The 25998-nt window shown below is 39.4% G+C and overlaps 1 protein-coding gene across 2 annotated transcripts in view; it reads right to left on the minus strand.

The window, feature by feature from the left end:
• The window catches only part of Tgfbr1 (transforming growth factor beta receptor 1), a 57894-nt gene extending 40741 nt beyond the window's left edge, over nt 1-17153 (minus strand). For both annotated transcript variants that reach the window (XM_076845771.1, XM_076845769.1), the window contains exon 1: nt 17003-17153. In XM_076845771.1, the coding sequence (XP_076701886.1) occupies nt 17003-17087 (85 nt within the window). In that variant the 5' untranslated portion in view covers nt 17088-17153. The remainder of the gene's footprint in view (nt 1-17002) is intronic.
• Nucleotides 17154-25998: the final 8845 nt, after the last annotated feature.

Genomic DNA, 25998 nt, shown 5'->3' on the forward strand with positions numbered 1-25998 from the left:
TGCTAATCTATAATTGGGGGGTGGAGGGCATCAGATGAATGAAGGAACTTTAGATGGGTCAAGGGGAGGGGGAGGGGGAAAGGGGTAGGAAAGATGGTGAAATGAGACGGCCATCATTACCCTAGGTATATGTATGATTGCACGAATGGTATGACCATACTTCATGTACAATCAGAGAAGTAAAAAATTCTGCTCTATTTGTGTACAATGAATAGAAAAGCTTTCTTACTGTCATGTATAACTGATTGTAATAAAAAAGGTCTGCATAAAGATTTCACTACATTCAGTACTAAAGGAAAAGCTTTTATGTTCACAGAAAAGCATCAGTCCCTTGCCAGGAAATCCAAATACCAGCAATGAAATTTCCAAATATTGCAGAATAAATCAGAGTTTTCAAAGTCTGTAGATGTTGGAGTGATGTGAAGGACAACCAGAAACCAAACACCTAGCATGTTAAATAAATTATCACCTAGCATGTGATAATTATACAAAGAAACAGCAGGACCATTATTAGGGTTATCTTTATTGTATTATTAAAATAAATCAGAGTGATAAATCCCAAGTTGAAAAGGATGACCATAGTTATCTCATTTCAAAATGTGTGGAGGTGACACAAGGAAGCACTATTACTTCTATACCTTCAGGACTACCAAGGATTGATTCACAAGCCCACCTGTCAAGAGAAGTGAAGAGACAGAGAGATTTGTATAGTACATGAAGCAGACATTATCACCCTTGCCAAAGAAATAAAAAATGTGCATCAAAAACCTTGTCTTCCCAGGCCTAAAGTGAAAGTGTCTACCCAATCTACCCTCTTTTTATGAAAACACTTTCCTTTTCCAACTCTTGCTAATTGCCCTCTCTATCCTTCCATCACTTATTCTCCCCAATCCAAAACTCTTCTGAAACATCTCTCTGAAATTCTCTGAGGATGACCTTCTGGCTGAATTCAATGTTCTTTTCTAAATAATGTCCTAGGATATGAAACACAGTGACACCCTTCCTTAATTAGTTGACATGACATTATACTTCCTGAACTTATTGTGCTCTCAGCCCTTTACTACATCTCAAATCTACATCTCTGAACTTCCTGGCCTTTCACCTGTGCTCCAAATTCATATATAACTGCCTCCAGAAAATCCTCTGCTAGGCTTGCCTTTTAATGAAAAGCCAAAATATTCAAAACCAAATGCGGCATTACTCCACCAATACCATGATTAACAAAACAAAACAAAACAAAACCGTAGGCTCCTTCTTGCTGGTAGCTCAGCAGCTAAAAAGGAATACAGGGATGAAGATTTCTCTGATCAAAGATAGCAATCCAATATTTCCACCATTCTGACTTTGCAGGTGATAATCTCTGAATCCCTTGCCCTGACCACTAGTGCATAATCATACTTTACTTTGCAGTGAGTGCATTCCCACATATTACAAATATGCACCAACAGACACATGAAAGACCTAAACAAGTCCTTTATTCAGTTCACTGAGCTACAGTTAAAAGCAGACTGCACCACTGTTGGCAAAGGTGAAAGGAAAAGTCAGAAGGTATAACAAATCTTTTCAGGTACTAACGTTAATCTCTTCTATCATCTAACCTATTCTTCTGTGCCATTCTTCTGAGTCATCTTCCTTCCCCCTTTTCTCCACTCCCAAGGCTGCGCCCCTCTCTCAAGAAACCATCCCCCTTTCTTGGCTCTCTTCCATCAGCTAAAGAATCATGTAAATTCTTTTTTCTTTTTTCAATATGCTGCTTATCTGTGTAGACAATGCTAAAATTCTGACTACCTACTCTCTCAAGCATTCATTGATTCTTCTCAACTCAACCGCCTTGGGGTTACCCTGCAGCAGTAATGTTAAAGTGAGCTTGTCAAAACGAAGAGCAATCTAATCTAAATGACTCTTTGACACCAAATTTAGGACTTCAGAACAAAAATATTATCTTCACAGATAAATTATATTTATCCATATCTCAGAAGAATGGAGGCACCCCTGGATTCCCAACCACTATTTTTTTTTATACAATACTTTCATTTTCTGATCTCCTACAGTCCATGGAATTAGCTAATGTAATGTTAAATGATATTGGAGAAAATAGTACTAAGAATAGACTGCCCAGTGGCAAGATGAGACTTAACAGAGGGGACTAATACAAAGGCTCTCATTTAAGTTCAAAATAAAATAAATTACACAAGTACTAGATAAAAGATCTGCTTAGCTGACTTGGGAAACTGATTTAACTACAAATTTTAAGAGAATAGACAATTTACAGTTAACTGTATCCAGGATGGTAGGGAAAATAGGGTACAAAATCCCACAAACGTTCAATATGATAAATATTTAGTGTTCCTTGAATATAAATCTGCCATATCACTCAGAAAAATCAAATAATTAAAGTAGGAACTGAAAGTTATCCTAGCTATGGAAACAAATACCTCACTTTATAGATGTAGCAACCAAGTCCATTTATCTTACTATAACACTAAACCACACCATGCATATTGGTATACAACTGTAATCCCAGCAGATCAGGAGGCTGAGGCCCTAAGCAATTCAGTGAGACCTTGTCTCTAAATAAAATATTTAAAAAAGGTTGGGGACGTGGTAAAGAACCCCTAGGTTCAATCCCCAGTACGAAAACAACCTAAACAATGACATCAAGATATAGTAAGTTTTGTTTCCTAAAACAGGAATCACCTGCACTGAATGACAGGTTGGTCTAAAATTTGACACTCGTAAGTTTAGCAAGATTGCTATTTTACAAGTTATATCAAGTCATACACCCAATTCATTTTACAACCAATTTAATGTAGGTTCACACCTTCAAGATGCTACAATACCCCTCATTTTTTTAACTGCTAATCTACTAAACTCCAAATGTGAGATTCTTCAGGGTGAGGACTGAATGCTTTTTTGCACATCTGTATCATTAGGTTTTTGTTCATTATTTGGTATATAGGATAAATCCAGTGTTTCTTAAATAAACATTGGCAGAATATTCCATTGGCATGCAGGTAGTTGTTACCACCAGGATCCTCAATAAACAGCGAAGCAAAATTTGTTTGCTAAGAATAGGCTGTCCAATGGCAAGAAACAAATTTTCTTTCATTTGTTACCACCTTTCATTTTGAAGTTCTTTTCCTATCAGTGCTCTCCTTTCAACTACCCCAAATTCCCACATTGAAACCTCTCCCTCAAGCCCATTCAATGTAACAGATCTCACTAGAGATCTGCTCTTCATATAAATGGAGAGCAATAGGACATGTTCCAAATAACAAATGAATAAACAATCTGAACCAGAAGAAATGTAGCATATTATATACACAGCTTATATTCTGTTATTAATTTCCTAATTTTTTATATTACATTGTTTCTAACCTTTACTATGTATCTATCAATAGAACTGGGAAAGTAAAATGATGATTCTATTATGGAAGACCATGCAGTTATTTATCAAAAAAGAAAAGATGATATTTATATGTAGCAATGTAGACTGTTTCACCTAATATGTATTAAGTGAAAAACCATTGTGTAGAACAGTGTATTTAATATGTGGTAACATCAGTTCTTTAAAAAAAAAAAAAAAAAAAAAAAGAAGAAGGGAGGAAGGAAGGAAAGAAGACAGCGAGAAAGATACTGGCTTAAATACTGTACACTACAAATTATCTCCCTATGAAGGTACAAAAAAAAAATAGGTAACCTCGTTTCCCAGGAAAGGTACTGGGTGCCAAGAAGATGGGAGTGGGAAGAGACTTCATTACACACTCACTTATACTTTTGAAAAATGTGTTGTGAGCTTGGAAACACTTGAGTATATTATACCTACTGAAGTTATAAAAAAATTAAAATGCCTGTCCATGCTTCATCCTTTTCCCCTCACTTCTTCAAAACTGTAACTCAGCATACTCACTATATGGAGTATAGCCACTTTACACTAATTTCAAAATTTATGTTCTTTCTAGAAAATAATCTGCCAATATTCACTAAAAGCTTTTTAAAAGTTTATCCCTTTTAATCTATTCATTCTTATCCTTAGAATTTGAATAATAGATGAGAGCAAAAATATAAGCACACAAATGTCTGTTACAATTTTATGATGGAAAATCTGTATGAATGACAAAATGATGACAGAATAAATTATGATACAATCATAAATGGAAGACTATATGAATATCAAAACTGATATTCTAAAAGCATGTTTAAGGATAGGAAAATGGACACATTATTAACTGATCAGGAAGGGTAGGAATTAAAACTGCATTTGGTATAATTATGATTGTGGTTCTGTCAAGTGACCTTTCTTTTATTTTTGTTTCACTTCAGTGAGTTGAGAGTGGTGTGTTAACACAGAAAGCAGATGTGTGCACTTAATGTTACCCAAGGCCTTAAAAAGAAATGGGAAACTTCTATTTCTACCAGTGTTAAAACAATAACTAAATTTCTTATTTTCCCCAATCTAAACATACTTTTGTATAGTTCCTTATTAGATTTTAATTTGACCCCTTGTTATTAAGAATATAGTGATTAAGTCCATGGAATTCAGAGACAAAAAGACTTAGTTTGACTCCTATCTTTTCCAGTCATATGCTAAGTAATCCTTAGGAAGTCACTTATTTGAGCCTAAATTTCTTCAACTTACTTCCTAAATTTATAATAGCTCAGTCACTGAAGATTTATGGGCTAAATGAAGATTATTTGAGGGCTAAAATGAATCAGTGTCCAACATCTAATCAAATGCTTAAAATTTTGTTTATGCATTCATTCAACAAGTATTTCTTTGAGCTCCTACAACGTGCCAGTTCATGTTCTAGATGTTGGATAGAAAATCAGAACTGGCCTTCAGACAGCTGTAGGAAGCAACATTGATAGAACACAACGTACACTATAGGCACATGAACATTCACAGGAGCTTTCTCTCATGCAGTTTTCTAGCAATATGATTGTTTAAAAAGGGTTAACCCAAGAATGTTGCTGAAGTAGTATGAGAGGTATTTTCAGCCTCAGTATCAAAGGTGGAACTGTAAAGTTGCAGGAGACAATCTGGTTCTTGGTGTAGTCTAGGATGTCCTTTAGGAGGACCTCCAATGCCCACTTCATCACCTTCTTGATATCATTTTTGGCAGCTTTTTCCAAACAGCACATCAGATCCGTGACCAACACACTGGGGTTAGGCACTCTGAAGGCCATGCCAGTGAGCTTCCCATTCACCTTAAGGATGACCTTATAGCCCTGATAGCATGAGTGGATGCCCTGATGATATTCTGGGAAGCCCCATGGCATCATGTCAGTTTACCAGAGGGACTATGGTCATGAGGCCCTCTATGATTCCAAGGTTGTCATGCCTTAGCCAGGTTTTATACAGTGGTACAGGAAGCACTGCAAACAAATTTGAGGGAGCTGTACTTCTCAACCTTAGAAGACCTGGGGGCATCAGCAGAAAAGGCAGAAACAATGACCCTTTTAGCTCCAACTTCAAGTGAGCCCCAGCCTTCTTCATGGTAGTGAAGACACCATCAGACTCCACAACATATTCAACATCAGCATCACCCCAGGATCTTGCTCCTAAAAGATGAAGATGGGTTTTCCATTGATGACAAGCTTCCAGTTCTTTGTCTTGATTGTGCCATTGAACTTGTTATGTGTGGAATCATATTGGAACAAGTAAACCACGTAGCTGAGGTCAATGAAGGGGCCATCAATGGCAAACAATACCCACTTTGTTGGAGTTGGATAACCAGGTGCCCAATATAGCCAAATCCATTTCACCAACCTTTACCACCATGTCTCAGGGACACAGCTGGCTCTACCCAAGAATATGTGGCTGTCTGTCAAATAGGGAGGAGCACATAGCCCACATACTACTCTTAACTGATTACCTTAGTAAGGGTAAACTACATCTGACAAAACTTAAATGATGAAATCTAGCAATCTAGCTTGAAGAATATTTATGTAGCCTTTAAAAAAAACATAAAAGATAAAGGAGAAGAAATAATTATAATCATGGGGAAAATGAGTATTGAGAACATAAAGATTCAAATTTATACATGGATAAAAAAATAAGAGGGCAAAGAATGAAAGTAAAATGCACCGTGGAAAGGAGGAAAGAAAAATAATGAAAAAAGAAATAGGAAAGCAATCTGCAGTGCTATATTACATTTTCAGTATCAAGACTAATTTTACAATGCTTTGGAGGGATGTGGAATCAGAATTTATTTTCTCTCATTGAGAAACACAAGCAAACTTGCGTCTGGGATATATATATATATATATATTTTTTTTTTCCACCAAATGTGAAATGAGATGAAATAAGTAAAACTACTTTAACTTGTTTATTTTGGTAAAATAATTACATATAATTATTGTTGAAGGAAATCTACAATAGACCATCTTGATGTTTTTATTTAAATCTGTTGCACACTGAATAACAAAATTAAAATGTCAGTTTCTCAATTGGAGAATACTCAAATCAACAGCCATGTGCTAAACAAAGACCCTCAATTAGAGCACATTATAGTTCAATTTGGGAATGAATACATCAAGCCAAAAAAAATAAAAAACCATACATATTTTGTGTGTTTGTGTGCACGTGTGTGCATATACACAAATGAAAGTCCACGATTTCTGCTTTTCTATTTCCATGTTTCTCCTCTTCAGGTATATGAGATATCCTCCATGTTCAGAGCTCACAAATATGTATATTAGTTCTTGCTTCTAGTAAAAAAAGAGCCAGTTTTGTTTTTCTCATGAAACCTGTTTGTACTTCAATGCATATTTAAGAATCTTATATTGTAGAAATGTAATAGGATGCCTGCACAAGGTGTCCTAGAACTATAAATATACACTATTATGTAATCAGTGAGGTTCACACCTAGGAAATCTAGATGGAATGGTTACCCTGAAGCATGTCAAAAAAATAGGAAGGTTCAGTCCTTTCCTTGTTGAGTCGGTGAGAACAAGGAAATGCTGGAACAGATTTGAAGTAGCCAGAATAAGGAAAGTAAATCCTTATGAATCATGAAGTGATAAAAACAAATCGTTCACTTTATTTCCAAATGGTCCTATACAAAGACTTCTACAACAGATTCTACCGAAGTACAGGAAGCTTGTTTTTCTGCCCCCAAATCAGAATGCCTCTAACCAAAGAATGCCTCTGATGCAAATGCATGTGGGTATCTTTTATATTAATATAGGGTTACTGTGAGACTGGTACAGTAGGGCCACACTTTTTGATTAAATGTGGTTTCTCCTAAAGTCATTATTCCCAACATTCATCAGCCAGAAATGACACAGCTCTTTAAGCAGGAAACCCAAGCAAAAATAGTCTAGACCTACTTGGCCTACTTGGGCCTGTGTGAAGAAAGGTAAACATCTGACTCTGTTCATCTTTGGTGGTAGTACTCTGATGATGTCTGCCAAATGGAAATAGGCCAAAAAGATAAGAACATTAGGAAAATGCTTTGTAAGCCAGGCTAAATAGTTTCATGTTGCTCTCTATTCATTATGCCCTAGCTTTTAGCAAAGCTTGATTTAAATATCCTAGTCTTACATCAGCTGTTCCACTGGCATGAGAGAAAGACTAGTGTCCACACTTGAATCAGAAGTTTAAACTGGACAAGAAAGACAGTGGCAATAGTACTAAACCAGACCCTCAACACGTGTTAAAAAGAAAGCCTGAAGCAGGAATGGTGGCATATACCAGTAATTCCAGTGACTAAAGAGGCTGAGGCAAGAGGATGTCAGGTTTGAGGCCAGCCTCAGCAACTCAGCATAACAGTTTCAAAACAAAAATTAAAAGAGCTGAGGATGTATCTCAGTGGTAGAGCACCCCTGGATTCAACCCCAGTACATAAAAAATTAAAAAAAAAATAAAATAAAAAAAGAAAGAAAGAAACCAAGCCTGAGAATTAACACTGCCAGGTCCAGTGATATCTCATTATCCACTTGGAGATTCTCTGAGGGTTGCAATCTTGGCGTTTTAATGAAAGTGGCAGGCTCCTCATGAATTCTCAATAACAGGCAATGAGAACTATGTAAACTATCAAGTTTCCTTATTTGCCCTTGCTGCTAGAAAAGTAAAAGTTAAGTCTAAATTGTCAAAGCTTTCCTCAGTTAAAATTATAGATAATTTCTTCTCCTTTTACTGACTTGTTCTTACCTTTTGTGGTCACAGTTTTGGCATTATTGATTTTTTTATTTCAAGCTTACTAAATCCTTTTCTGGAAAATGACTGGAACATGAGCCAATCAGTAAGTAAATTTTTATCATACAACAAGAAAGTTACAAGATAGTGCTTATTTTAAAACCATGAATCCTGGTTTAGCCTGTATGTTCAATAGTAAACAAGTAAATTGGGATTATACCTAAAAGTACAAAATTCTGAAGTAGAAACAGAGCTTAAACATAATCAAATCCAATCTACTACCCAATGCAAGTTTTTTCTACAACTTCTCAGAGAGATTATCTAGCTTTTATCTGGATATTTCCAATGACAGTTAACAAACTCTCTTATAATGTTCCATTTTTTATGACAGCTACTTTTGATAGAAAGACCTTTTTCACATTGAGCTGAAATTTGTCTCTCACTATCAATCATTCTAATTCTCCCAAAAGTCAGTCTTCTGCTCATTTAAATATATAATTCCCACTTATCTAATACCAACAGTTGTCAGGCTTGTGCTAGGAACTTCATAAACATCGCTGTACACTATCTTTACAAAAATACCAACAGTTGTCAGGCTTGTGCTAGGAACTTCATAAACATCGCTGTATACTATCTTTACAAGGGCCATGTAAGTTAGGAGTTATCCTCCTTGACACCTATTCCGATAAACAAAGATTATATTAAATTGCTGGGAACCAAGTCACATGAACTGAATCTGCCTTCAAAACTGGAAAGAAAGCAAACTTTGATTGGATCAATCTGAACAGAAAATTAAAGATGTTCTAGAGATACAATGGGACCAGTGTTTGGCTCATGGAACAAAACAGTAGCAGGAAACTCATTTAATAAGAGAGCCATCAGAGAACTCTAAGCGATAACTAAGGTGACATCTATAACACTGCAATTACAACCTGACCAGTAGTATAAACTCATCCTCCAAACAGAAAACTTCCCATGTTCTATCTTAATAGACACTAGAGCAGATTCCCAAGAGACCTACATTTTACTCACTTTAGTACAACCAAAAGATCATGTTTTGAATACATACTGCTTTGGTGTTATAGAGTTAGGGGGAAAACACAAAACATGGACCTGCAACCTAGGAGGAAAGAACACTGTGGTGAGCTGAGCAGAGCTCCCAGACCCAAACTAGGACTTCGGGATTAAAATACACCATGTAAGGTGGTCTTTTGGGCCACTGGAATCCAAAAGAAAAAGAGAATAAGGTAAAAGGGAAACACTGATAAGTCCTTTCTTTGTAGGTTCTCTCCCATTTCCAAACAGGATCCAGTCTTTTACCTTCATTGACTACTGAACAATTCCTTTGGCTACCTTTACCTCTAACTCAACATGCTCAAGCCAGAATTAATTTCCCTTTAATCCTTCTCTCACCAAATTTCTTATTAAAGACATCTTCCAGGTGTAAAAACTTCACTTTTTTCCTTTTATGAAGTCCTTCTTAATTTCTGTACTATCTTTTTTTAAAATATTTTTTTTAGTTGTAGATGAACACAATACCTTTATTTTATTTCTTTGTTTTTATGTGGTGCTGAGGATTGAACTCAGTGCCAGGCAAGTGCTCTACCACTGAACCACAAGCCCCGATTTCTGCATTATCTTTTTTTTTTTTAATATTTATTTTTTAGTTTTCAGTGGACACATCTTTATTTTATTTTTATGTGGTGCTGAGGATCGAACCCAGCATCCCGCACATGCCAGGAGAGCTCGCTACCGCTTCAGCCACATCGCCAGCCCTCTGCACTATCTTTTTAAAGCTGAGATCCACTGCCATTTAACAGACATCTACTCATGCCTATGATGCACCAGGCACTTTCTATGTACTTGAAATACATTAGTGAACAAAATAAAGGTATCTGCTTTCATGAAATTTATATTTTAGTTGGAAATGATAACCATAGTAAGAAAGTATACATGGTAAGTAAATACTGATATCAGAAGGAAGGGTTACAACAGAAAAGCAGAGTAGATAATAACAATTTTTTTGAAAGTAGTCAGGGTAAACATCACTGAGAAGAAGGTGACATGTGAACAAAGACTTGCAAGTCATGAGGGAGGAGGCCATGGAGATTATGTGGGGGAATAAGAGCATGCATGTAAAGAACAGATCAACTCCTCTGATGTTTGAAATGCCTTAGAGCCACACTTCTACTCCATTCCAGATGCCTTCAAAACAACTCCCAAACCTCCCTAGGTAACTCCCCTCTGCTCCATTTCCTCTGGCATACAAGAAAACATTTTTTTCCATACTAAACAACCTGCCTAATTTTCAAGGCCGATAATTCTCTCACCCTACCTTTTTATATCATGACCTTTTCACTCTTTCTTTAAAATTCTTGAAAGGCAACATGTTACTTCTCCACACATGTCATCTTCCCCAGCCTAGGAACACTTCCCTTCCAGATGTCATCCACTCCAAACCCTGCCTTGCTGCAAGGCACAGAGATCAAATCCCATACCATTTCTGTAAAGTAGTTCTCATAGTTGCTATTACTGAGTCTGAATATACTATATTCCTCCAACCTTGTATTTCTTTTCTCTTTCTTTTTTTCTTCTTCTCCTCCCCACTCCCTGCCCTGTACTGGGATTAAACCCAGAGTCTCACACTCGTAACTCTCACTGACCTAAACCCCAAGCCCAGGCTATTTCTTAAAAGCAAGTCAGTTTCATCTTTTTTAATACTTCCCATCATGTTGCTCATTATTAAATATTTGCTAAAAATGAGTTAGCTACTTCTACAAGTTAAAGCTCTTTGCCAACTTAAAAACACTTTTTTAAAAATTCTTTTTGTGCTAAGATTTGAACTCAAGGTCTTGTACATGCTAAACATACACTCTGCCACTGAGCTACAACCCCAGCCTCATTAAAAAAAAAAAAAAAACAAACAAAAAACCACTTTTATTAGCTTTGCTTAACTGCTGAAGTGGAATCATTTTTACTTAAAAAAAATGCACAGGGACAGGAAAAGATAAACTGTTAATAACAGATTTTCCCCCCATAGTTCAAATTTCTAGTTCCATGCTTGTGTTACTTACAGAAGCAAAGTTTTCTATGAACATATATAAATTGATAAAAATAAGCGATCAACTATCATTAGTGAAATTCATCAGTGAAATTCAAATTATCTTAAAATATAAGGTCAAAGATGGCAAGCACCTGAGTAAACTGCCGTTGCAAAAGAGCCAAACTGCAATTAAGCTGAAGCAAATTCCCGTGGCTGAAAGAAGACATCCTTCCTACTGAAGTGGCTCTAACAATATATTTACTGTATAAAAAAAAAAAAAAAAAAAAAAAAAAACAGCACAATAAATGCAAAAGAGCACTTACCCTGAAGTGCTTACATGTAGGCTGCCCCATTGATTAACAGCATGACCTCAGTTTCCTTGTTTGTCAAATGGAAACCAGATGCTCTTCTATTTATAAACGTTCATAGATAGAAAATAGGTCCCAATACGAACAAACTCCTCTGGTCAACTCTGATTATCCAGGCAAATGGAGTTAATGGTAACAAACAATCATTTGAGTTTCAGAGATTGGACTATTGTTAATCTACAATTGTTCTAATTCAAGAAGGGTCTTCCTTTCATAAATTTATGATTAAAGGATGAAAGACAAAATACTAACATCTTTGGTTATTGTTAAAGAGAGTTGAAAAGAATGGTTAGAATCAATGTCATCAAAACGAAGATATACACATAAAAAGATCAATAAATGGTCCTTGATTTAAAAACAAAACAAAAAAACGCAGATATCTTCTGGTCACCCGGCCCTGGAAACAAATGGACTTAAAAATAATCTTTTGGGAATTAACCAGCACATAAGTAAAAAATTTGTATGTTACTACACAACTACCATTCAGGGTTGGTTATGAGAATTAAATGAGACAAGGCAGGTAGAATGGCTGGCACATTATTATATTCTTTCAAGAAATGTCAAAGCAACTCATGTGTACACAGCCTGCAAGTCATTCTTACTAAAGTTAGAAATTATTTCATGTTGCCAAAATGAGCAAGCAGTTTTATAAAAGGCCAAACATGATCTATAAAATTGGACCCAAAAAACTAATCATATGTACCCCATTAGTGCTTGATAAGGGATGTCCAAAAGGAGAAAACTGACAAGTCAACCAATTTTAAGTTCATGCTGAAGATAAGCAAGCACCAGACATCTAATAAAATCTACCTGTAATATTTGGGCTGAAAGCAAACTACACAACTAAAAATGTATACAATTCAGAATGGCAGCAAATTTTAATGTTTGTGGCAACTGCTTAGATTTGTCATTGAGAAAATGCAATTAAGAAAGGCATTAAATAATAGCCTATGAATTAAGAATTTGATTGGGTCAAGATAGATCATAAATTTGAGAAGACTCTAAAAATTTCCTGGAGCTAGTTCTATGAGACAAAACATAAAAATCCCTGAGAGACATGCCAGCATCTGCCCTTAATTCCAGAAGCAGGAAGCAAAGATGTGACCCAATCACATGCTATCAAACCACAGTCCATCTGTTCAGAGGATGCTGCATTATGTAAGACATGACCAAAAAGAACAGCAAAAGGAATGTGGTCAGCCAACATCTGCAGGGGGCTCTGTGGTCTAAAGAGATATGCTCTTATATCAAAAGGGCCATCCGTAGGGTAACAGCATTTTCAAAACTCACTTCAATTATATATGAGCATATCTGATGCAATATAAAGGCATTACAAGAATGGTGTAGAATCTGGATAACTTTCAACCAGACCTAGAACCTTTCAGCAAGGGTCACCCCCACATTAGCACCCCCCTGCCGCAACAAGAACAAGATTTATCTTCCACATGATTAGTTTGATCACAACAATTCCCTTATGCAATTCCAACAGCAAAGGATATCATCTAAAATTCTAATCTAACCAAGGTTGTTCAAATCCAGCCTAACTCAATTATACTACTTAACCCAAGATTGTCTTCCAAACTACTACAAACTCACTTTTCTCCATCAGTAATCACTATACCAGGTGTCCTTTTATCAGCAATAAAAAGAAAAAAAAATTTTTAAAAACTGACCTTTCCCTTGAAAACTTTTAACCTATAATCATTCTCCCTCCCTCCCAACTGCAGAACTCACTTTTTTTTTTTTTCAGAACTCACTTTTCATAAATTCTGAGAAATTCAAGACCAGTTTCACTTAGAGAGGTCATCCCACTAATCCTATTTCTCCTCCATCTTTGATTTCTTCACATTTTCAAGATTTGGAATCAGAAAGCATTGTTCCTGGCCAAGTCCTACTTTTGTGCAACCCTGAGGAATTCACTGAATCTGAGTTGTATTTTTGCACCTGTAAACAGAAGTGATGATACACCTTTGACTTTACCATTAGAAAGCCTGGCGGACATCCCATCATGTTATTTTCCATCACTCAGCCTATCTATGTTACCTTTCTATTTTGTTTCCAGCCATTTACTGTAGTTTTTAGGATTGGGGTTGGGGGTGGGGAGGAAATAGAGGTTAATACATCCAAACCCTACAGTACAGAATAAGAAACCTATTACCAAAGGGTAACTTGTCAGTCAGTCAAAAGCTTTTATTTCCTGTCCTAAAGTAGGGCCCAGGTCAGTGGGGGATATAACTTAAAAAACTTTAATACTCATCAAATCCTACTGTCTGCCTATCTGAATTCTAGCCACACTTCAAAGCCAGTTTAAGTCCCACAGTGTCCAGGAAGGCTTCCTTAGACACTCAGCCTACACTATTTCACTCTTTGAATACTAATGCTTCTATACAGGAGTGGAATTAAAAATATGTAATAATTGGCACTACAAGGGTAAAAAAATCAATCAGAAAGGATATTTAACCAATCAAAACATAAGTGACCCAATGGGAATTGCTGATTGAACATCAGTCCTAATTACTACTAACAATACAAAAGAGTATCCTGAAACTCAAATATGCACACAGCTTCTCATCTGATCTTCACAACCATGTGAATTAGGCAAAACAGGTTATCACCCATTTTCTGCAAAAGTAGAGGTGAATTGGGGACTAATAACCAAATCAAATAACTGCTTCTTTCATCACACCATATAACATTTCCTGGTTATATACAGAGAATCATAAATTAATATTGCATAACCTATACTAGCATAAAATAGTAGGACTGCTCAAATGGAATTCATTTAATCAACAAGTATTTATGCAGAACAGGATATAAAACACAGTACTAGGTTCTGAGGCCATGAAAGAAAGAAAAGGTGTGATTCTTGCCCTCTGGGTACCTAAAATACACCAATGCAGTTAAATAACAGTGCAAGATGGTAGAAATGGACAGCACAAGCTTTAAGTGCTATAGGGTCAAGGAAGTAAAGAGCTCAAAGAGAACTAAACCAGTATAGGAAGTAAAGACTGAAAATACTCTCCTCATGCTCCACAAAAGATGCAAATTAAATAGGTAGTGAAAAGGCTCAACAATCTGGAGTTAGTGGGAAAATAGAGATTACTGGAACTGAGGGTTTGCAGTTGTGAGAAGTGAGATTTCTGATTGGATTCGCTAAGATGACCCAATCAGAAGCCTCAAGTTTTGCTCTAGGTGCTGACTACAAATGGGAAATCCTATAAATTTGTACAGGATGATACAGGAAGATTAGCTTGGCAATAGCCCATGGAAAAGCCTAGATGAGAGAAACACTGGAAAGCAACTAGAGGTGGGTAACAACAGGCAGAACTAAGCGGATGGCAACAAGTCAAAAAAGGCAGCAGAGTTGAGTTTTAGGTATAAAGGAAGTAAACAGCATTCTCACATGGGATATGTATGTAGATATCGTGGTACTAAACTGTGTAACAGGGACAATAAACCAATTTCCCTAGAGCAATTTATGTTGGAAAGACCAGAAGCTGAGCAAAGAAATACAAAATTGATCCTCAAACAATAAGGAATGATAGCAAGTCTTAAACAGGGAAGCTAAATTATTAAAAAAAAAAAAAAAAAAAAAAAGAGCACTTCTTCAGAATGTATAGAGTGAAGAACTGAAATATCAACTTAACCAGATAAGGGGAGGAAGTCTGGGCTTCAAGTAACATAGGCATTTACATCAACTTTATACTGTATGTGTGCCCATGTAGGCTGTGAACTCCTCCTGGGATTGGATGAAGAAATATTTTGAACATCCAATTAAATCCAACACTGTTTCTTAAACCCACAAACACTTGAAGTACTGTAGGTGGAAAACAGTGAAGTATTCAAGTAGTAGTACTGAAATATTATTTTGTTTGATGAATAATTACATTAATTCTTCCACTTATTCACACAGTCATCCTGCCTTCCTCCTTATGCCAAGGTCAAAAGCACAATTGTTTCCTCTAATGCAGACCTGTGTAAAGGGACTCAAGAATGTGCGAGGAATCAGAGAAAAGCCAATTTGATACTCAAACTGTGGGGGCAAAATAAAAAAGTGAGTAATGAAATCAACTGCCTATCAGAAGATTGAAAAGTTAAAATGGGCTATACTAATTTGGTGTATATATCAGGAGTATATATTTTGGAAATAGTGAACAGTAAGTGCAAATTCTAACTTGAACACTTGGTAAATACTTGCCTTGCACCTCAGTTTTCACATCTACAATAAAATGGGGCAAAAGCCACTAGCCCTGATGGTTTGGCTGTGGGAATTAATGAACTTTGGTGTTCTTTATGCATTTACAAAATAATAATCTCAATAAACAGAAGCTATTAGTATTAATAGTAATTGGCATCTCCAGTCTTAAGAGGTTGTTTATTTCGACATTTGCTACCCGATTTCAGAAACAGAAATGTACTTTTGCTCTATTTTAGATGCTAATGTTGAGACTCTATATTTTAGTTCGGTCGCTAACAAAAGTTTTTCACTCCTACCCTCGCCAGAGTAGATGACAACCATTTATTATTACCCGATTTCATATTTTGGAAAGCCGCGCAAGCATTCTCCCTTGAAAACTAGTCACACAGACTTCTGGTTCTAAAATACTGTGACTGATTAAAAGGAACATCACAAGCAATGTTCCTTCGAGGAAATGAAAGCATTTGATCAATTCACAGAGTCATTCCCATTCAAACATTCCAAACCCTGCCGAGTGAGCAAACGTTCAAGTTTTCTACTACGAAAACAATCCGTAGCCTTCTGGTTACTGGACTCACTTCAACACTTCCAGACGCACGAAAAGAAGAAACATTCCGCGCATCTTCGTGCCTCCTCACACAAAGCTTCGCAGCTCCCCTTCCACCACCCCCTGGCTGGAGAAGCAGCCCTTTCCGCAGGATTGGCCCGGGCCGGCGCCAAAGCCCAGGGCAGCACAGCCGAGCCGGGGGTCTGGGCCACAGGGCGCCCCCTCCCACCGCCCTGGGACGCCCTTCGGGCTCAGAGCCCACACCCGGGCCGGGAAGCCGCCGCCGACCCCAACCCCGCCCGGGCCCCGGCAGCCCCGACCCGCCTGGGGCTGGGGTGCCCAGTGCAAAGCCACACGGTGTCAGAGCGGGAGGGCAGCAGCGGTTCGGCCAGTGCCCGCCAGCCTCTCACCTCCGGTCCTCGCCCACTCACTCTCCAGAGCACAGCCCCAGACCTCGGACGGCTCTTCCCGACGCCACCGCCCCCGGGGAGCCCCAAGTGGGGCGGCCTCGGGCTGCGGGGCACGTCCGCCGCGCTCCGACCCACGCTCCCGCCCGCCTGCGGCTCGCGTGGCGGCCGCTGCCAGGGCCCAGCACCGCCACCTGCGCCCCCGGCCCCGCGCCATGTTTGAGAAAGAGCAGGAGCGAGCCAGAGGCCGGGCCCGGCCCGCGCGCCCCGAGGCCGCCCGCCTGCCCGCCGCCGCTCACCCGTCGCCCTCGGGAGCAACGTGGCGGCCGCTGCCAGCACGAGGAGAAGCAGCTGGCGACGCGGAGCAGCGGCTCCCGCCTCCATGGTCCCGCCGCCACCGCCTGTGGCCCGGCCCGGCCCGGCCGCCGCTTCGCCTCAGCAAGCCTCGCCTCGCCCCACCTCCCCCGCCGCCGCGGCGGCCTCGCTCCGGCCCTTTGTAACTGCTCCGGGGACGCGCGCCCATTGGCTGCCGGGCTCCCGCCGGCCCCGCCTCCCGCAGGCTGAGAGCGCCCGAGCGGGACCCGGCCCGGAGCCCCGCCCGCGGGCCCGTCAGACAGCCAATGTGGAGCCGCGGGCGCCAGCCTCTGGGCACGCCCCTGCACTCCCGGGGGCCAAGCTGCCAGACCCCGGCCCTAGCCGGAGCTGCTCCTGGCTCCCGGCTTCGGAGGCGAGTGGGGGCAGGGTCTAGCCAGCCCCTGGCCTGCACAGCCTTCAGCCCTCTTAGCGCGGGGCCGAGCCGATGGGTGGGTCTCTGTGTGAGTTGCTGTGGCCACTTGACGCTCTTTTCTTTCACCTCCAACTGCACCATGACCCCCCCCATTCACAGCCCTGCATCAGCAAACCCCCAACACGCGCCACCCAGATCCGCTCTGTGGTCAGCCCCTGCATCTTCTCCAACTTCCCCTCCCCAGACCTATGCCTCAACTTTCAACAGATCTCCGCCAAGACTCTTCCTCAGTGTCATTCATATACGACCCAGGCACCTATTTCTGACTACTCTTAGTGTCCACCCCAAACCTGGCCTCTCCCCAAATTCCAGGCCCCCAAACCCTCAGAATCCAGATCCTGAGCTCAGACACACCCCCCGAGTAGCCTCCCTCCTCTCTCCAGAACAAACCCACTCGAGGAGCCAAGCCGCTCTCTTGCCCTCTTCTAACACCTACTTCAGGTTGGAACCCGAGGGTCCTTCACCCCATCCCACGAAGGAGAGGGATTCCCTTACTTAGCACCCAGCTCCTCCGCGGGGCGGAGGGCGAGCAGTCATCATTACTTTGAGTTGTCTCCGACACGCCTGTGTAATAATTCTGAGGTGTCACTAAAAACCCAAATAAACTCCACTACGTTTTCATTCTGAATTCCTAATTTACTGTGAGACGCTCCACCCACCTTCCCTCTGGGACGCCAAAATGAGCTCCAGATTTGTAATTCTTCCTGTCAGACTAGTCCTTTCTTCAGACACAAACACAGCCAAGGAGGCTGTTCCATAGCACAGAGAACATTTTTCCGCAGAACCTTTTAAGGAAAAAAATTTATTTTGTGTGTGATTTGAACTCGGAATTAAATAAAGCTTGGTAGGAATCAACCAGCCTCCAGTATCGATTGGTAAATTACTGTAGAGCTGCTCGCTGAGCAAGTTATCTGAGGGACTTCCTTCAGGGACTGGATCTGGGGTCTGAGACCTGCTCTATTCTCCTCACGCTAGGACATTTATGTGAACAAGTCAGTTAACCATTCCCAGCCTGCGTCTCCTGCAACTTGGAGGCCTACAGCCTGCTATCTGGGGCTCCAGGCCCACCAGCAGCAAACTCTCCTTGGCTCAGACTCACCCTGTCCAAAGAGACGGCCTCTGGTTCCAGGGGCTTCAATGGAGGCTTGACGGACCTTGTCACACCTGAGGTTTTTTTACACTGCCTTTTTGCTGTTCTGTTCTCAGTGGTTTACATGATATAAAACCTCAAGAGATTTTTATTGTATGCATGAATGTTTCATCTCAGAAAGTGGTTGCTTTTCTCTAGCCATCTTTAAAATGTAAAAAAATAATAGTATCTACCCCATTTATAAATAAAAGAGATTGAATCACATGTCTTGGGTCCCTTAAATGACATAATGTGTCTGGAACAGTGTCTGGAACATAGTAAATATTTAGTTAATGCCATTTCCTTTGCCCATCCCCTTTCCAGCTCTGTGTGATTCCAATCAGCATCTAAGTTCATATTAATCCATGCTTTTGCCTTACAGATCCTATGTTAATCAGTGTGAGGATCTCTTCTATGACACACCTCCAGGTCCTTAACATTTTCCATGGAATCAAGTGTGCTCAATAGAAAACTGAGGAACAGGAAGGAGAAACAAACTATTTTTAAATTTTATCTTCCTGATATTGGAAGGAAATTTCCATGAGCCACAGATCCATAAATAAGTTATGCTAGAATGGAACAATAAATTGTAAGTTTAAAATCATGGTTCTTCAACTTTAAAGTGTCTCCAAATTACCTATAGAGCTTTTTCTACTGCAGATTCCTGGGGCTAGACCTAGAAAGCTTCAGATCCTCAGGAGGCAGTGTGAGAATCTGCATTTGTAATGAACACTAGCCCCCCACCCCTAACCCACACCCCACACCCCACACACACTATCACTCCATCCTGAGTGATTCTGCTACACCTGGCCCAGATTCACTTCAAAAGACACTGGTTTATTTAAAATTCAGTAAATAAAAATGAATGAGCCTGTTTGCCTTTGGAGAAAGTTTAGGCCATGGAAAGAAGCCTAGGGCTTTGAAGGCTTGGAAATTCTGATTGGAATTCTGACTCTGTCACTCACAAGATCTGAATCTATGAATGCTACTTGAGCTCTTTGAGATTCAGCATTCTGTAGTATAAAGTGGGATAATGACACCTACGCATGTTTTTGTTGTGAGGTCTAAATGAGCTATTGCACATAAGAAATTCATCATAAATGTTAATTCCTTCACTATCTCCAAAAATTCTCAAAAAAGCTTAGAGGTTGTTGACTCCAATGACTTAATTTCAAGGGGGAAGAAACTGAGAATCATCCCCCAGCAAGTCAGCTATGGAGCTAGAACTAGAAGACTCCCTCCAATTCCTTGTCCCCTGAACAATGCTTCCTCTCAATCTTTATGCTGAGTATATTATTGCTTTTTCTTCTGGATTATTCCCTCAAGTAAGATGCTTTCTCCAAAATAAAGAGCAGAGTTGCCTAATCTGTATTAATTCCAACATTTGCTTCATAGCAGAATACTAATTTCTTTCAGGAAAGCAATTCACCCAGGTTAAAGGAAAAAAAAATCTCAATTTCCCACAGGCTTTTGCACCTAGGTATGCTCATGTCTAGAAATATGTTACTTGTTGTTGTTGTTGTTGTTGTTGTTGTTATTATTATTATTATTATTATTATCACATACTAGGGATTGAACTTGGGGCTCACACATGCTAGGCAAGTGCTTTGCCACTGACTTACAGTCTCAGCCCCTTTCTTCATTTTTATTTTGAGACAGGATCTCACTAAGCTAAGTTGCTGAGGCTGGCTTTGAACTTGTGATCCTCCTGCCTCAGCCTCTCAGGTAGCTGGGATTACAGGTGTGGCCCACCAGGCACAAACAGAAGTTTACTTTCTACAAAGTAAAGTTTGTTTCCCTATAAAAAAAGAAACAGACTCATCTCATTTTCACTTTTTTTCTGCCTAGAACACAGTTGCAATGCCTAGAGATAACAACAGCCTCTTCTAAATATAAGGGTGACATCAGAAACTAGGGATAGTGGAGAGAAAAAGAGAGGCTGGGTTCTTATATATTCCTGGAACAACTGAACCAGTTCTGAAATTATTATTTCTTACTATGTGAGAAAACTAAACCTCTTATATTTTTTAATCTTGGAACATTTTGCCTCTAGTCATAGGTCCATTCTATATATTATTACAGGTGTGGCCATTATTATTGTATATTGTTTTTCTATTTTAACCTACAAGTTATTATTAATTTATACCAATATACAAGCTATTGCTAATATCTTGGAACTCTTAACTGTGTAACAGTCTACTCCAAAAGTTTGTAGCTTAGAGTAACAACCATGTATTATTTCTCATGAGACTGTGGGTAAGCTAAACACTTTCTCTGGTCTAGGCCAATTTAAGCTGATCTCAGCTGAGCTCTCCCAGGAATCTGCTGTCAGGTGACAGGTTAACTGGGGTGATGGTCTAGATCAGCGCCTCCAGGTGGTGTTTCATCCTCCAGCAGGCTAGCTTGGGCTTGCTAACAAGGCAGTCCAGAGGTCCAAGATAATGAGAGAAAGTGTGCAAGACCTCTAGAGTCTTAGATTTAGAACCAGCACATCATTGGGTTCATTTCTACCACACCCTGCTGTTTGTTTGGGGCATGAATTGAACCAAGCCCAAATTTGGGGGGTAATATTATGATGCATATATATTTTGGGTTTTATCCATGGTTCCTGGCTCCCCAAGGTAGGCCATAGAATTTCTGTCTTCCCAAGGTAGGCCAAAGAATTTCTCTTCCATGAAGCTGGTCATAGACACTAATCTTTCTGTCTTGGAACTGGCCATAATGAAATTCCCTGGCCTACCTTGCTTGATAGCAGATCATGAGACTGCATTGGAGAAAGGGTCCTATCCATCACCCCCACGAAGGAATGCTGCAGAATCCGAACAGAGAGGCCTTGTTGAGTTTTCCCACCCAGATTATTAACATTGGATCATTCCCTTTTTGTCCAATTACATTTTGACATAGTTGTTCATGCATCAATCATGCCTATATAATGAAGTTTCTATTAAAAACTCCCATAAGACAGGATTCAGAGATCTTCTGATAGCTAAATACATAGACTCCTGGAGGGTGGTGCTCTTCATGGAAGTGACAATCTTTCCCTCACACCTGGGCCTATGTGTCTCTTTTTCAGTATCTTTTGAAATATCCTTATAACAAAGTGGTAAACGTACATGTTTCTCTGTGAGAAACATACGTGAATATACATGAATTCTGTGAGCTGCTCTAGCAAAGGAAGGCACTTAGAAACCCTAATTTATAGCTGGTGTGTCAGAAGGAAGAGGGTAAATTGGTGGGGACTGAGCCCTTGACCTGTAGGGTCTAATTCTATCTCCCAGTAGATAATGCAGAATTATAATTGAATCCAAGGACACCCAGCTGGTATTTACTGCAGAACCCAAGAGTTGCCAGGTGTGTGGAGAAACCCCAAACACATCTGGTATCAGTAGTGATCTGAGTGGAGTGAGACTATAGCAGAAACTGCAATGGAGTTTGCTTTTTTCTATTCAATTGGGAAACAGGCTCCATTTTTTTAATAAAAGGAACTGAAAATCCATATTGCAAAGAGGCATGGATATCAAGAGACAAATAGGTTTGTCCACTTTCGCAAATACTTTTCTACCACTTTCTTCAGAACTTTCTTTTTACCTCTCAGACTTGCCATCTCAAATCACTTTCATTTTGCATGAAGTATATTCTTTCAAATTTCCTTTGGTGGGAGTCTACTAGAGGCAAGCAATCTTGGTGTTTAAAATGTTAGAAAATGGTTTATGTAATCTTTTTTTGAACAATGTTTTTACTAGATATAATTCTAGGTTGGTAATTGTTTTCTTTCAACAATTGAAGATAGCATTTCATTGTTTCTGCCTCCATTATTAAGGTGAAATCAGGTAATAGTCTAGTGGTTTCTTCTTCATAGGCAATCGATGTTTTCTTCTGGGTTGATTTTATTGTTTATTTGTTTTTATTTTTATTTTTTAGAGCAGTTTTAGGTTCACAGTAAAGCTGAGTCAAAATTATGTAGCATTCCTATATATCTCCTGCCCTCTACCCACACACAGCCTCCCCTATACTGACTTCTAGTACCAAAATGGTCCATTCATTACAATGGACAAGCCTACACTGACACGGTTTACATTTGGGTTCACTTTTTTTAAAAAAAATAATATATTTTTGTAGTTTAGATGGATACAATACCTTTATTTTATTTATTTATCTTTATGTGGTACTAAGGATCAAACCTAGGGCCTCATACATGCTAGGCAAGAGCTCTATCACTGAGCTACAACCCCAGCCCTGGGTTCACTCTTGGTACTATAAATTTTATGGGTTTTGATAAATATATAAAGAGTATTTACAATCACAAGGATGTCTTCCTATGTGTTCCTCTGTTGTATATTTTTAGCTTTTACATTTAAGCCCTTAAAAAGCTATCTTGAATTAACTCTTATGTAAGAAGTGAAGCCTGAATTCAGCTCTTCTTGTACTACCATTTTTGTTAATCCAGCATGATTTATTGAAAAAAAAAAAACTTTCCTTTCTCCCATTGAATTACACTGGTGCCTTTGTCAAAAATCATTTGTATATCTATGGGTCTATTTCTGGACTTCCTTTTCTTTTCCACTGATCTATTGCCTATCTTAGTGTCACAGTCTTGATTACTGTACATTATGGTAAGTCTTAGAGGAGATTCTCCAACTTGGTTCTTCTTTGTCATCAACATTATTTGGCCTATTCTCAAATACTTATAGTCCCAGGTAAATTTCAGTGATAGTTTTTAATTTTTCTAATCAAAAAAATGCCTGCTAGGATTTTTATTGCAATTATATTGAATCAATGAGTAAATTTGGGGATGCTTTATATTTTTACAATATTAAATCTTTTCATCCAAGAGTATGGTATATTTCTTCATCTATTCTAGTATTTAATTTCTCTCAACAGTGTTTTGTAGTTTTATAAGTAGAAGAATTTCATAATATTTGTCAAAGCTATTTCTCGGTAAGTTTTTATCCTATAAATAAAACTTTAAATGAAGTTGATTATTAAATTTTATCTTCTCTTTTTTTCCATGAAGATTTAACTTTAATTCCCGAGTTCCAGATTTCCAACTTATCTTGTTCAGTTTGATCTTTTTAAAAAAAAAAAAAAAAAACAGCTTAGCAATCATAGTTATTTCCTAGTTGTGTTTGTGTGTGATGATGGTATTTGAATTCTTGTAGGCCTATTTCTGCTATCGTTTGTCATTCTCAGTGCCTGTACATAACTACAGTTACTTTTTACTGAAAGCTGCTTATTTTCCTTGAGATTTTATTTGTGAAAATTCTCTGAGATCTCATATAAAAATAAGTTTTTCTATCCAGGCTTTGCATTTGGGTTTTGCCACCTGGACAACCACCAGTCTCTAATTACTCTAAATTACTTATTGGCTTGAGTGGGTTTTTTTTTCTTTTTTTTTTTTTTTCATTTGTTTGTTGTTTGGAACACATAGGCAATATGAATTTGAGCTTCAAACTACCAAAGTGACAGATAACTGGTTGTAAATTCTCAGCGATAACATTATTTTTCCTTTTTGGTTCAGCACATAGATTCTTGCAAGCTCCTGAGGGTTGACGAGGTTAGTAGTTATTTCTGCTTCATCTTTTCACTGGGGGTGTAGACTTTTGGGGTTCCATCTATAGAGGAGGAAGTAGGCAGGGGCCTTGGATGGCCCTGATCATTGCCTCCTGATTCCTCGTGCCCTCTGAGACCTCACAACAGAAGCTCAAGTTCATCTGGTTCCGTAAATACCCTCAAAGCAACAGCCAGCTGCAGCGCTCAATATGCTCTGCTGAATTCCTTCTTTCACTTAGGTTTTTGGCCTGAGAATCTCTTACTCTCTTGCCAATTCATAAACGCAGTTAGCAATACATTTCCCCTGCAGTTTCACTGGTCTGTTTATTTGTGGGTTTTGTTTGTTGTGTTTTCAGAGGAGGTCCAATCTACTAATTCCCAGGAACAAAACTCTTACTACCTGACTTCCTGCATTATTCAAATTAAAAATCACTGTTACAGCAGAACACATTTTTAACTACTATAGAGATCCAAAACGATCGAAACAAAAGCTATTTTGCAAATAGAGTACCAGAGAAAGTCAGCTTCTGGCATTGTTGCTGTGCCTCTCTAACATTAGAAATATGCCCACAGACTGTCTACCCCCACTCCTGTCTTCAAGCTGGTTCCCCCAAATGCTCGCTTCAGGAAAATGTTTTATTTTCTTTGGTCTGGGGTTTTGTATTGTTTTGTTTTCACATACACTTTTGTCATGAATGTCAAATTTTAAACACACTGTGGATAAAGAATATTACCTGTGGATAAACATTTATTTGCTTTAGGAAATTCATTTCTTTCTTAATTTATGTTTAGTTTTATCAATGTCCAATGGAAACTAGAAAATGGAAGTGGACTCTAATTTTTATGCGTGTGAATCTGTGTGTGGGGGCATGTGTGTCTGTGGGTGTGTTTAAGTGCACTTAATCCTGGAAGTTAATCCTTGCTTCTTTTTTGCCTGGTTGATCTGTCAAGGACTGAGGTCCATTAAGCTGTTCCTACTCGCTGCTGCTTTCCCCATTTTCCCTGGAGACACATCCAGCGCCATCACCCTCCCTACTCCATTAGAGATCTACAGTGAGATGTGGGCTTCCTGGCCCCTCTAAGTTAGGGTTGGGGACCAGCAGTTTGAGCATCTTCCCTCTGGCCCTAAGAGGTGGTCCACAGCTGCAGTCCGTGGCTCTGCAGTTCCTAGTACTGCCTTCGGATCCTGGATATTCTGAGCCATCCCAGCCTCCTTTCCTGGACACAATCTCCCCAGGACACAGCTGGTGACTAGGCTTCAGTCTTAGGCCCCTACCCACACGGCTGTCCCTGGTGTTGTCAATTCTTCCCGGTCAGGCCCAGCCTCCCTCTTATCATTTCAGGCCCAAACCCAGCCCAGAGGATGAGTGTTTTCTCTGTACAGATCACCTTCCTAATGAAGTTGTCTCTCTGCTTTTCAAGAACCTGCGGCTGCTCTCTATTAAAATATCTTGCTTCCTTGTTAGAGACTCCAGAACTGCCTGCCTGCCTGTCACCTACCAGTCTTCCCTTGTTTCCAGCCTGCCCGACTAGAGGCCTTGCCCCACTAAAATCCTCCACCTTCCCTCTGTATTCGTCTGCCCCATACTGTTGCATCGTTTCCGGTGGAGCTTGGCCTTTCTCCTGGTCAATCGGGAAGATTTGCTTGTGGTCCAAACAAATTGAAGGTTTTCAATAGGTTGCCACTGCCCCTTCCTCTGGCTCAAATTTCCCTTTAATCACATGTTCTGAAAAAAGCACAAAGAAAAAGGGGTGAGGGGAGACCACGAGACACAGAGTGCTTGCCTCTGTGGCCTCTTTGCCAGAGACCAGCACAAATTCAATTTTAT

Source organism: Callospermophilus lateralis, chromosome 2 (genome assembly GCF_048772815.1).
Source record: "Callospermophilus lateralis isolate mCalLat2 chromosome 2, mCalLat2.hap1, whole genome shotgun sequence".
NCBI classification, from domain to species: Eukaryota; Metazoa; Chordata; class Mammalia; order Rodentia; family Sciuridae; genus Callospermophilus; species Callospermophilus lateralis.